Source organism: Geospiza fortis, unplaced genomic scaffold (assembly GCF_000277835.1).
Source record: "Geospiza fortis unplaced genomic scaffold, GeoFor_1.0 scaffold112, whole genome shotgun sequence".
Lineage (NCBI taxonomy): Eukaryota > Metazoa > Chordata > Aves > Passeriformes > Thraupidae > Geospiza > Geospiza fortis.
In genome coordinates, this window is record NW_005054298.1 from 16,320,130 (window position 1) to 16,333,564 (window position 13,435).

At 36.7% G+C, this 13,435-nt stretch overlaps 1 protein-coding gene across 1 annotated transcript in view; it reads right to left on the reverse strand.

The window, feature by feature from the left end:
* GRB14 (growth factor receptor bound protein 14) overlaps positions 1-13,153 on the reverse strand; it is a 42,243-nt gene extending 29,090 nt beyond the window's left edge. Inside the window, exon 1 of the mRNA XM_005415822.2 lies at positions 13,022-13,153. Coding sequence (XP_005415879.1) covers positions 13,022-13,084 — 63 coding nt within the window. The 5' untranslated portion in view covers positions 13,085-13,153. The remainder of the gene's footprint in view (positions 1-13,021) is intronic.
* Positions 13,154-13,435: the final 282 nt, after the last annotated feature.

The window sequence follows — 13,435 nt, forward strand, 5'->3', positions numbered from 1 at the left end:
TATTTTAACTACAATGGAGGCGCTTGGAAACTTCTAGCATTTTGAACTGGTTTATGACTTCTAGCAACAGTCTGTCTTGGTTTAGTAAGAGTCAGGAAAATTCTGCATTCATAAAAATATTTAAGAAGTTAAGGCACAACTGTTGTTAGAAACAAATAGCATGTTAGTAAAGTTTACTGTGTTCTTTATCAGCTGTGAATGCAAGACTTTCTGTTCAAATATCCCCATCTACAGTTAAAATGTCAGCTTCCAATATTTCCTCCAAAGGGAAGATTTCAAGGCCAAAAGGATTCAAGCAGTTTCCAGAAATTTACATCTCTCATTAAAACAAGGTGCATACAATGTCTAATTGTACACATCTTGACTTCTCATTTGGAACACAGTATAGCTTCAAGAGGCAGAAGGAACACAGCTCCTATTTTCTGTCTTGCAATGAAACCAAAGTGCAAAGAAGGAAGAGCAAAGTCTAGGAAAATTGGTCTACCTCTCCTTCCACAACCTAGAAGGATCTCATACCTCTTCCATAATTTAACCTTTTTTAAAAATGACATTTCAAAGAGCAAAAATAATGTTAATTTCCGGCCTTTATTCCAATGTAAGATGACGGACAAGGTCAGTTTCTCTAGCAATTAAAAAAATTTCTTGCCTCAAAACATAAAATTTTTTTTAGACCTAAATATTCTAGAAAGTATTTAAAAACTTGTTAAATTTCATGTTTAAAGTATGCATATTTTATCAACTAAAACAATTTCTACTTATTTTCTGTAATATTCTTCTGTGGCAATGTATTTACTATGGCACTATGGCAACTGTCTGTATGATGCAGCTCACAGAGCCACTCCCCTCCTTCAGACTCCTGGTACAAACTCCATGCCCTGCCTAATCCAACCACCCATGACCACCCCAGGAATTACAAAATTACACCAAAAATAGAAACTGAATAGCAATGCAAAGAAGTAACAAAAAATACTTTCTATTACCTACAGGCAAAAAGATCCAATTCTTACTTTTAAAAGACATACTTGCCACCTGACTTTGGGCAAGTCAGCATTAGTCCCTCACTTCTGCTTTTATCAACATGAGGCAGGGGAAGTGAAATCTGTTTCTGTACAGCAAGGTAACAGACTGAACTCATTAAGATTGGTAGAGCACTTATACCTCCTCACTTGACTGCTGCTTTAGATGTGTAAATATGTTATATTATAAAAAGGGAGGTTAAATTATGCAGATCTCCAAATTGTAATAGGCTATGTGTAAAAATATACCAACAAAGTTCTTTCAAACAAAGGTTATGACAATCACATCATGATACTGGAAAAAATGGCAGAATGAGGACAATATGACATGCAATCATGGCAAAGACAACGTCAGTAAAACTGAAGAGAAACAGAGTTTGAAAGACACAACAGGGAAGCTAAAATACAAATATCATTACTTAATCCTGAATTTGATGCATTCAATTTAACAATATTGGTCAACAGAAACAAAATGTAGTTAAAGATAGTAATAAAATAGTTACAGAAGATTTCATTTCCCTGCATAAAACTGAACAAAAAGGTAAAGTCTAGAAAAAGCCACTGCCACGTGTTGGAAAATTAACTCATAATACAACTACTTTCGTGCAGAAAGTGAGATTCTTGTAAACTATATGATAATTAAATGACACTTGGCCCAAAAAACTACAATAATTGAAGAATTAAATAGCAACAGCAACACTGTGAAGTTCAACATCCTGTAAGTAGGAATGGCAGTAATAAATAGATTAAAAGTGAAAGATTTATCACCATCAACAGCCATTACCACAAAGGACCAAATCAGGAGTGAGAAATACAAAGGGATCTACAGAAGTAGAACCACAATAAACTCCTTAAAAAGAATGCACATTATTTACAAGGAAAGGTAGCAGTAGATCAAACAACTTGTTTAAATTGGGAGTCCCAAGTTAATCTACCTTACCAAAAATCTTTTTCAAACTATGGAGATTCCAAACAAATCCAGTGAAAGATACTTCAAATACAACTGTTAAGATGTGTGTAAATAACTAGAAAGTTGTGAGGAAATTTAAATATTATCAGCAAAAATTCAAATAATACACTTCCATGGAACATCAGAAATGAAAGAAAATTAGCAGACTTGCCAAATGATTAAGCTGTTGAAAGAGCACTTATACAAGATAATCACACCACAGAGAAGCTAAATTATTTATCTGCATTAATTATTCACAATAGATATGGAAGAGGTTCCCAGACCTAGTCTTTATAGGTGAAATAAAATTGTCTGTTTAAAATGGAAATAAACCGGAAATAAAAAGGCAAATAGTTAAGAGGAGGTTATACAGTCTAGCACTTAAATGGCAAACCTAGCACCAGTGGAAGTGGAGGCTTAGGCTCCATCTATCACTTCATCTGCTGTGCACTGAGTATAAAGTTCTGCTCAGACCTGAAAAAGTGGGAAAGCCCAAGGGCTACTGCAGCAGATTAACTTTGGATATCGCTTTGCAAATTCGTGAGTCACCAGTGCCTATCACCAGGCAGCTAAGAAAGAATGTACTAACATTACCTAAATCTGTCTCTTCCTAGAAGAAAACCTACTCTTACATCTATGAAAACTTTTTTCCATCTTGTTCATAGCAATTCCTGAAGTGATTTAGAACAACCATCATAATTCTGAAAAATCTCAGTGGGGTAATGCAGTTTACACTGACTCGTATCAATAACTTTTCCCAGGTCCTTCAAAAAAAGAGCTATAATGAAAATGAAACAGTTATGAAGCAATAGATTACAGAATAAAGGCAAACTTGGAATACACAGTTCATTTTTAGAATAGCCATCTATAGTCAAGTAATTTCAGGCTCTTACTCATATTAACCCTCTAAATCAGAATCGAAGAACCATGTTTTACTAGCCACAATAAAAATAAGTCTTAGTTATTTTTCATTAAAATATTATTAATGCTACCTTTATACATTAACACCTGACACAAGGCTATTTGCACAGCTTCTTGGTGCAGGGAAAGGTAAATGGTTCCCTATTCCTGTCCTCTTAAGACTACCACCTAAAGACAGCTAATCCAGCATAGGTTTCCTCTCAACTCCAGTGCACAGTATGCATAGTTTTTCAATTAATCTAAACACAATACGTGGATGATCAGGAAGGCAAGAGAGTTTTACACCTTCCTAGCCACTAATAATAAATTAATTAATGGTAAATTTCTGTGAAACTTGGGTAAAATTCTATATACAAGGGAAAGTAATTTGAAAACTCAGCTGAGACCATAATATAATCCAACCACTGCGTAAATGTACACAGACTATTCTCCCTTAAGTCAAGCATCACCACTCCTTGTGTTGGAATCACAATGCTCCTTCATAGAGTTCAGCTCATACAGCCCTCCTAACACAGCTCAGTTGTTTAGGCTAAATGTACATGCTTTATGACCCATTATTTTCACTCAGATCTTCCTTATTACTTCTCATGAAATCCACAGAAGATTGCTAAAAAAAACAGCAAGGTACAAAAATCCCCTTGGTAATAGCTAAGAGTTTTTGCCCTCAAACCAAGCCCTTTGTGATGAAGGTTCAAAAATCTTGTTGTTTGACTGAAAGAGATTAATATTCAGACCAAACTTGATTATTCAGGTTAATAAAAGTGTACGTTCACATGAACTTTTCTTCATGAAAAGTAAATTTAGTGGAGCTGATCAGCGTTTTAGCCTTAAGAGTAAACTGATGGTATTACTACCTTCAGTCCTTTGTTTCCACATTGCCTGCAAAGTTCTAGCTTTAAATACTTTTTATACATTTAATATCAGGTTATGCAGGTTTACAATTTACTACATACAAAAGCAAGATTTAGAATGCAGTTACCATAGACAGATGGAAAACATCCAGTTAGACTAACTGGGCTTAAAAAGAGGGATGGAACAATCATACTGGAGGAGTCAAAGAATCCAACTTAAGAAGGCACTTTAGTATTTCCTTTTTTAAAAAAAAAAAGTTTCTCAAACAGAAAATGAACAGAAAATGAGTCATGTCTGAAGACAGAGGAATAAAGAAATTTAAATACTAAGCCACTAAAAAATACTTTGGGTTCTTGTATTCTGTGTACAACAAAGATGAGGGCAAAATGTTATCAGCCTCATGTTTGTATAGCTTGTCCCTATTTATGTCAAGGCACTAACATTATTTAAATGAGGCTTTCTGTTTTAATAGTGCAGTTTGTCCAACATATCCTTCGCTTGTCAGAGATAAATAGAATGCTGTGTTCCAGCACAAGAGAAAGCAAATCTGTTACTGCCGCGTTCTGGCTGCAGTCTATGTTTCTGAAGAGATACCAGCTATAAAAAGAAGTACCTATTGTTTCTACCAGGTTTTTCACACCATGTTGCTGGTTTCTCAGTAGAGCAGATCTCTTGCAAAGCTGAGAAAGACCAAGTCTCTGAATAACACTGTTAAGAGACCAATTAGCTTCCTATTTCCTTTGCAGCAGTCTTGAAATAGATTTTTTAAATAAGAAAAAAAACAGGAGAACAGATTTTTTTCACTCTCTTTCACTTTGGCCATTTTAAACAGAAGCTTTGGCTTGAACTGTAACACAGCTTAAAAGAGAAGAATGCCTTTATCATCAACTATATCAGCTGTATATTCCCCTGAATATATAGAATATATAGAGGAGAAAATCATGTAGACTCCAAGACAAAGCAAAGTTTAGATTTTTAGCTAAAAATACAGTTTAGAAATTTTCTCTGTATTTCTGGAGCGGTACAAGAAATGTCCAGAGCAAATATGACAATGGTCATGTAGGCAACCTACTGTAATAAATGGATGTTTTACAATGCTGAAATACTTCGCCACTTGCTTTGCTGGGTCAGACTTCCAGTCAAGTACTGTCATCTCTGGGTATCTTTTTCTAGCTATCAGTAAAAGCAAGGTTTATCTGTTGTAGGATAGGTATTCTGACAGAAAATTTTATTTCTCAGCACTTCTGAACATTTTTTTTTAAATTCACATAGCACGGTTCCCTCTGGCCAAAGCATAAAATCCAAATAAAGAGTAAATCCTGCAGTAAATGTAGTAAGTCTACTCAAACCATGTAAAACCTTCAACTATACACTGTTGTGTTATTACAGATTTGTCAGCAGGTTTTGTTGGCAAATCCAAACCCATGAAGGAACAGAAAAAAAGATGAAGGGCATCTGGGCATGGAAACCAGCTCCTGTAACTGTTGGGAAAGTGTAATAGTCACCACATGCAGCAGACTAAAACAAAGGAACCAAGTGAAAATGAAGATAATAAGTAGGTGATGTAGTTAAAAGGGGGTGATAATTTCAGAAATTTAGTCTATTTTGAAGATGTTTACCTCTAATCATTTGTTCTAAAATGAAAATGAGATACGTAGACTGAGCAGTCTTCAGTCCCACAGGAAAACAGAAGCCAGCAGCACATTTCCCATCTCTACACTTGTTGTGATACCCTACATTCAGAGGTCTGCTGGGTTGTCTGGCTGCTGCTTCGCTTGCCCACACACGAGCCATGTTCATATTACCATAAATATATGCATTTTATTTCTGTTATGATCATCCTACAAATCTTGTCAAACAGATACCCAAAAAGACGGTGACAGACACCAATCCAACAAGTTACAATCAACAGGACCAAAGGAAAAATAACAACATTGAGGACTTGCATATGCAGTTGATGGGTATGATGAGCTAGTGAAGCCTGGCTTTTGGGCCAATACAAGACAAGCTGAGGGCTCCAATTGCTATTCAGTCTAGATATCATTTAATTGCTAACCTCTTGGACAAAACAGGATTGACTAGCTCAGAAAAGCAGTGCAAGTGCCCTAAAAAAAAGCACAACACTGTTAGGGCAAAGGTTGTCAGTAGAAATGATACAATAGGCAACAAGAGCGATGAAAAGACTGTGAAGAAATCACAACGCACTAAAGAATAGTGGTGGCAGAAAAAGAGGATTCTAGTAGAAAATAAAGGAAAAGCATTAAGGGTGTAAACTGAACACCTCTTCCCAGGTCTCAGTCCTTCATATGAATTTTAGTGGTGCCAAACAAAAAAGCTATCTGCAAAAACACCAGTTGCAAGAAGTAGCAACTGCAGGGATGTGCAAAGCATGGGAAAGAAAGGAATCAAAGATGTCTCTCCAAGTTATCATTTTTGATGCCCAAGCATGAGTTTTGGTGAAGATATTGGTCAGCAGTCCAAGACAACCATTTGGATCTGCCAGAAAAAGGAGATGAAATACGAGAACTATGATGAAATATGAGATACATGCCAAGAGCCTGACAACTCTGGGTGAAGAGGGTGGATGTGTATTCTTGGAAAGTGCAACTTCAAGTTTGACTCGCCTTGCTTTGTACCGTTCCCAAGGCACCCATTATAAACTGTACTGCAGCAGAGTAAATCTGTTCTTATATAACTACTTTAAACTGTGAAAACCTGGTTGCCTTGAAATAATGTAAACATAAATAAAGGGTTGAAAGCAACTGAATATGTACAACTTCAAAACAGAAATTTTAGAAAGTCACTACCAACATAAGAGACTTAGACAGTCTGGAACTGGGCTAAACTTTCCAGTGTTACCACAAAATTGTATCAGTTGAGGCATTTTGATCTGTGGTGTGTTGACATTGTGTAGACACCTGGTGCCCACCAAAGCCGCTGTATCACTTCCCTCCTCAGCTGGACAGAGCCGAGAAAATATAACAAAAACCTTGTGGGTCAAGATAAGGATGGGGAGAGATCGCTCACTAATTACCATCACAGGCAAAACAGACTCAACTTGGGGAAACAAGTTTTATTATCAATCAAACCACAAAAAGGCAATGACAAATGAAACTAAATCTTATAACATTTCCCTACCCCTCCGGTCTCCCCAAGTTCAATTTCACTCCCAATTTTCTCTACCCTGCCAGGGGCATAGCAGCACGGAACACAGGTTGCAGTCAGTACATCACAGATTGTCTCTGCTGGTCCTGTTTCCTCAGGGGGAGAACTCCTCACATCTGCACCTGCTCCAGCATGGGCTCTTGTCACAGATCATGTCACAGCCTGTGCACTGTGGACTTTCCACAGGTGTCTCAGCCTGCCTCAGGCACTCACCTGCTGTGCCTTGGGGCCTCCAAGGGTCTGCAGGTGGTTCTGCACACCCCCATGGTCCCACATGGGGACAGCTGTCTGACCATGTCAGCACCACCAGCTCTGGGGGAATCTCTGCTCCAGCGCCTGGAGCACCTCCTCCCTCTCCTCCGCTGACCATGGTGTCTGCAGGGCTGTTCCTCCCATGTTTTCTCTCTTTCTTCTATTGCAGTTGCACAACAACCTTTTTGCATTCTTAAATAAATTATCCCAGAGGCACTACCACTGTTGATGATGGGGTCAGCCTAGGAGCCACCTAGCATTGCCGCTATTGGAGATAGAGGGAACTTTCTAGAAGCTTCTCACAGAAGCCACCTATGTAGAGCTCCCCTCCCCCTGTTACCAAAACCTTGCCATGCAAACCAAATACATGATTAAACAGTCATAACTTCTTTAGATCCTTAAGGCAGCTGTTGTTTTTTTGGGCTGGTCTTGCCTCAGTTCCTGACCAATAGGCAGAAAAACAAGGAGTGAGGAAGAATGGGGCATGGGCAGTGCCTATAGCAACTGCATGAAAATGAGGAAGAAAGCACATCTAAATATGAATAATTCCTTGGTTCAATGTGATGAGTTTCCTCTGCATTCAGTGATGCAGCTTCAGTTTATCAAAAGTAAAGAAAATTTTCTAATTTTTCAGGCACTTGCTTATGCATGTATAAAGTAACATGTAACAGACATATAAGTAAGGGAAATTTGATCTGTTGCATAAGACTCACAGCAACACCTTGTGCGCCGTTTGTTGAGTTTCTCCCTTCACATACAGCAATGCAGCATAATCGGTATGGGGTTTACTTCAGCAAAAATAGCTATTCAGCAGTAGCTCTTGATACACTTCAAGGCCAGATAACACAGTCTGAAGGTCAAGTTCTGTCTTCTTGAAGCCTAATTTATTCAAGAGGAGACTAAAGTACTAGAGCTAGAAAATGGCCAAGCACTTTCTTCAATTGATGAAAAAACTGGTTTTTTTCCAAAGGATTTCTGCCCACAGAAGAGGATTATGATCAGAGTAGGGCACTAAACACTGCCAATTTCCTTGGTTACTGTATGAAGAATGTTAGATGTTCAAAGAAAGCAAGAAGAAACTGAAAAAAATGTATCAAAGATCTGTTCAAGAACTGAAGACAGAGAGGAGACAAAGTGCAACGTTAATTGTACCACTAAACCCTGTCAAACTATACAAAGGACAAGTAATGGCCAAGTGCATTAAACCACTGAGATTTTAAAGGACTTTTAAAAAGCTCAGTGCACTTAATACTCGCCCTCTCATAGGCACATACACACATACATCTCTATCTACCCTTCATGGCAACTATGCAGCATAGCACTTTACATTTTAAATTTCAAGATCACTGATGGTTTTGTGTACAAAACACTCTAGAAAATCTGATTGCTTGTAGAGACTGGAATCCCAAAGACAGAAAAAAAACTCCCTTTCCCTGCCTGCACCTGAACCAAAGGGACTGCTAAAGTTAGTTCCATTTTGATTTCATTTATACATGTGGGATCATTTTTGTACACAATAAAAACAGAAGGAAGTTTTACTGGTTTCATGCTAGTCAAAGCAGGAACTATGTCTGGTCAACCAATATATGATGACTATACCAGAATCCATCTTTAAGTGCCTGCTTGAGTATAAGGAGTACATATTCAGTGCAAAAATTGGTCTAAAATTCTTTTCAAGAATAGTTTCAGATCTAGATTTATTTGGCCTACATCATAAAAAAGGGGATGAGTGATAAAAAAGGGGATGAGTGCTGCAATACCCTCCCTGGAGGAGGCTCTGTTTTTCTGGCTCAAAACCTTTATTCAATTTGTAACAAACTGCAGATAAAGAAGTAGCCAATTGTGATGTTTTATCCTAGTAATTTATGTCTAAGACATAATTCTGAACTGAATTTCCAGTCATATCCATCCTAATGATTCACCTGTGATTATCCCCATTACCTTCTTTCAGATTCCTCAATAATTCATTAAAGAAAATATTCCATTTTAAATAAAGACTTTAAACTCAAAAATTTCACCTCAACCACCACAGTTTTTCTGACCGCTGCTCCTTAAGCCTTTAAAAGTCTTTAAAGCCCACTCAAGTCCATCTCCCACTCCCTCCATCTCTAAGAAACCTCTCAGCTGTCTTCAGAACTTTGCAGGATGCTGCCCTTACATTACTGTATTATAGTAAAAATTTTATTACTGTATTATACAATCAAAGAATCCTAGAAAGGCTTGGGTTGGAAGGGACTTGAAGATCACCTAGTTCCAGTCCTCCTACCATGGGGACCTTCCACTAGACCAGATTGATCAAAGCTCCAATCCAACCTGGTCTTGGATTATATTGTTTATTATTGTATTTCTTTTATTTCTCTTACTGTATGAAAGACAAAAAGGGCACTGGCATTGTTTTTGTATTTTTAAATTACTATTTTTCAAACTGTCCTTATGAAGAGATGTTTCATACATGAATGCTTGGTCTGTATCCAGTAATTGTATAAAAGGTATCCATTTAATGACACCATTATCATGTCACTTAAAGTGCCTTATGTAAAATTCCTGGATTAGCACACTGGCCTTTCGTCTCAGGGGTCCAAACGCAAAACTGAAAAATTACTTTCATGCTCTTAGCCTTGCAGACAGACATTACTAATTCTCAGTACAATTTGGCTTAAGTGACCATTTTTCCTTGGGGGAGGGATAAGTGTTGATTAAAGCAGCATGTGATTTTGGGCCAGAAAAATAGATGGAATAAAGATGCAAGAATATATTGAAATTTTCATGCCCAGTCCTAGATGTGAGCAATCTAAAATCACATCTTTTGTCACATTTCTTTCAATTAAAAGACACTATACAATCTCTTCAAGAATTGCTGGAAATTATTCATCCGCAATACATATTGACTGTGTACACAATGCTTTTGAACATCATCTGACCTAGTGTGTTATGAAGTTCACAGCTGTTGTGGAAAAAAACCTGCAAGTCTCTGTTTATACACCTTGTATACAACATCAAGTGCCTAAGTCTTCTACTTACCATGTAACAAATCTAACAGAATTGTGTTTATATTGAAGAAATCTTTGGTCTTTGACTGTAAAACAATATCTTGAATGCATTATAACCTTCTGAATCTAATTTTTAAGTACTTTTAGAGGAGTATGAAGTTATTCTTACAAAAGATGAAATTATTTACTCTGACTTGGTTAAAGTACATGTCTAGTCGATACAAACTATAAATCTGGTTGTGATAACACTCAATATACACAATTCCCCATGTTCATTAAGCATGTAATTTTCCCATCTGTGTTACAAGACCCCTTGAAACCTAAACAAGACTCAGTAGCTTTAGTTAAAAATATATTGCTTAAGAACAAAACACATCAACTGCGATAAGTATTTCACATCAGACTTCAAAACAGAAAGTATAAAATAACTTTGGACAAAGTATATTAGACATTTTGAATGAAAATGAGAAAACCTAAGTGCTCAAGAAGTTGGCAGAACAGATTAGCACATTGACAATGCAAAATTTTACCTTTTGTGAGATGGAAAAAGAAAGATTTGCAATTTTTGCAGTATTGTGATTAAACTAGACTTCTTACACAATTACCTATTCCATGAATTTAAGAAATAATTCTTTGTAATGACTGGCACACTAAAAGAGTATTTCATGAGCTAATACTTAAGTTTCTCTTGACTATGCAGTGTTAATGTAAAAATCCTACTTTTCCAGGTCCTTCAAGTGCAACCAAAAGTAGAAATTACACCACTTTAAGGCAAAGGTTCTAATGTCCATGAGAAACACAAACAAATTTACACATGCACATATGTCAGCCACCCCTCACCAGCATGGCTCTTTCCTGCCTACCTTCCTGCCTTCCCTTCCTCCACTATTCTAGTTCTAGAAATTAAGGCATTGCTATAGAAATAACAAAGCCCCTTCTGCAGAGGGAAAAGATACTTTCAGAAGGAATTCTACATGCCTAGATACAACCATCACAAGCCTTAACAAGCCTATTAAATTTGGCACACAGTGAGACCTCAGTGAGGACACATGCTTTCAAGAATTTTTTGAAACAGTGTGCAACCCAATAGCTACCTACCTAAGGCAACACCCTATGTTGCTTCCTCCTACTGCTTCCATTAATTTTATTTTGGGCTTACAAAGTGCATAGATAAAGAGAAGTAAAGCCAATAACTGTTGGCAGCTAATTTGATAACAGCATGAAAAAAAATGAGAATGTGCAGAAAATTATCTTACTGTGAATTTGTCAAAAAACTCTTGTATTTTCTCAGAGAATTATTATCTTTCAACATCAAAAAAATAAGAATCAATCCTGTGAAATATACACTACAGTTAAAACTGAGTTTCCCAGCCTTCTGAATGCTAGATTGAGTGAAGTTACACCTCTCCCCTCCCACACAGCACCAAGTACTGCTGTGTGCATACCACAGGAGTCTAACACAACTACACACTGCAAGAACAAAGACCTTCCTCTCCTAACATACAATTAACAAAACCCAGACAAAAATAAAATAACTATGACAACTCAAGATCTGAGCTCTAAAGGGGTGTTAGGGGGAGGAAGAGAGGACTGGGAGGTAACCACAAGATTGAGAGGATGAGAGCTGAGAAGTTAAAGCACAATTTTTAAAGGAGTATTTTTGAGAAGTGTAACAGATACATTGCAAATTGTTAGGTAACACCATGTTAACACTGTGCACATCTTGCACACATCTAAATGTTAGAGCTTTTATACCAGAAAATAGTATATTATCATGGAAGTAAAACAGCAGCATAATCTAATCTGTACCAATCAATCCCAATTATGCTTACAGGCTGCCCCTCCAACTCAAACAATGAAATAATATAAATGAATACCATTTATATCACAAATCAATAGAAGTTATGTGTTTATATACTTCTTTAGACCCACAGGACCAATGCCATAAATATATACTGAATTCCACATAAACTGCTCATGAGAACCATTTAATACTGTAGCAATATTTCAGTGAACTTTCATTTTTCACAACGCTGGTACATTAAAAAGCCTCTGAATAACAAAAGAATCTGTTAACAATGAGTTAAGCACATTATGCAGCAATGAGGTTTTGAAAAATATCTACACATTTACAAAATAAATCGAACTAATTAATAACTTACAACTTGTTTGAAATAACTTCTCATAAGTTAACATATCTGGCTTAGCAGAGAGTCATATTTCTGTACTTCATTTCCGTGTGTATTTTTAACTTCACAGATACTCCCAACGCATTCAGTTACACTAGGCAATCCGGGTGCACACAGATGTAATCATTTTGCACTGCTTACACTTTTAATTGAGATAACAAATAAAGGCAAGCTACAGTGGCTGTGGAAAAACACTGTACAGTGTCACCCTGGTTCCCAAAATACATGATGGGCCATCCACTATAAAGGCATTAGCCAGAACAGGTCAGGAAAAAGCATATTGTGTTTAAGGCTGATGCAAAACCTGTGGAAGCAGATTCCAGTAATCCTTTGTTAGGAACAGTATCGTAGCCTTCAAAAGAGGCATATTTTAAAGCAATCATGACATTTTAAAAACTACATTAAACTCTAAGAAAAATAATTTCCTGCACAAAGCATAAAATTATACTTACAGTGAAAAGAGCACCAGTAAAAAAATTCAATTGTGGACACATATATATTTATAAGCAAACATATTTCACATAATGAAATCAAAAATTTCCACATTTATCAGAAAAGAAACATTATTTATACACTAGAGAAATTTAAGAAAAGATGAAAAAATAAATACAGCCATGTTTAAACATTGTTATCAACCCATACTAATGTCAGAATTAAAAGACTGATTTAAAGATTTAAATGCCATACCCTTTTCTGCAGAGTTATTGGCATAACTGCAGGTAATGTTACTCTTCTGGAAGACAAATTCATGTCTGCTTTTCACAGAACTTGCCAACCTTCATCCAGGTGATAACACAAAGCAGAACAAAGTAGTTAGCAATATTTCTTGAAACCTAATTCCTCATAACCTAAATATTGGAGAGTCAGCACAAAGACTCAGGCTCTAGTAAATGTAATTCCATTTATGTGAATTCAGTCCTACTCAAAGCCAATGACAGAACACACTGGGGTAGGACAAAATAGAAATCAGCCAACCAAAGAGCTTGAAAACTTGTGTTCTGTCCTTGGAAATGCCCACACTATCTCTGGCTATAAAAATAAGCAGAACAACAAGCATTTCTATCACTCAGAGCTTTGTCTTTACTGTCAAAACAAAACCAA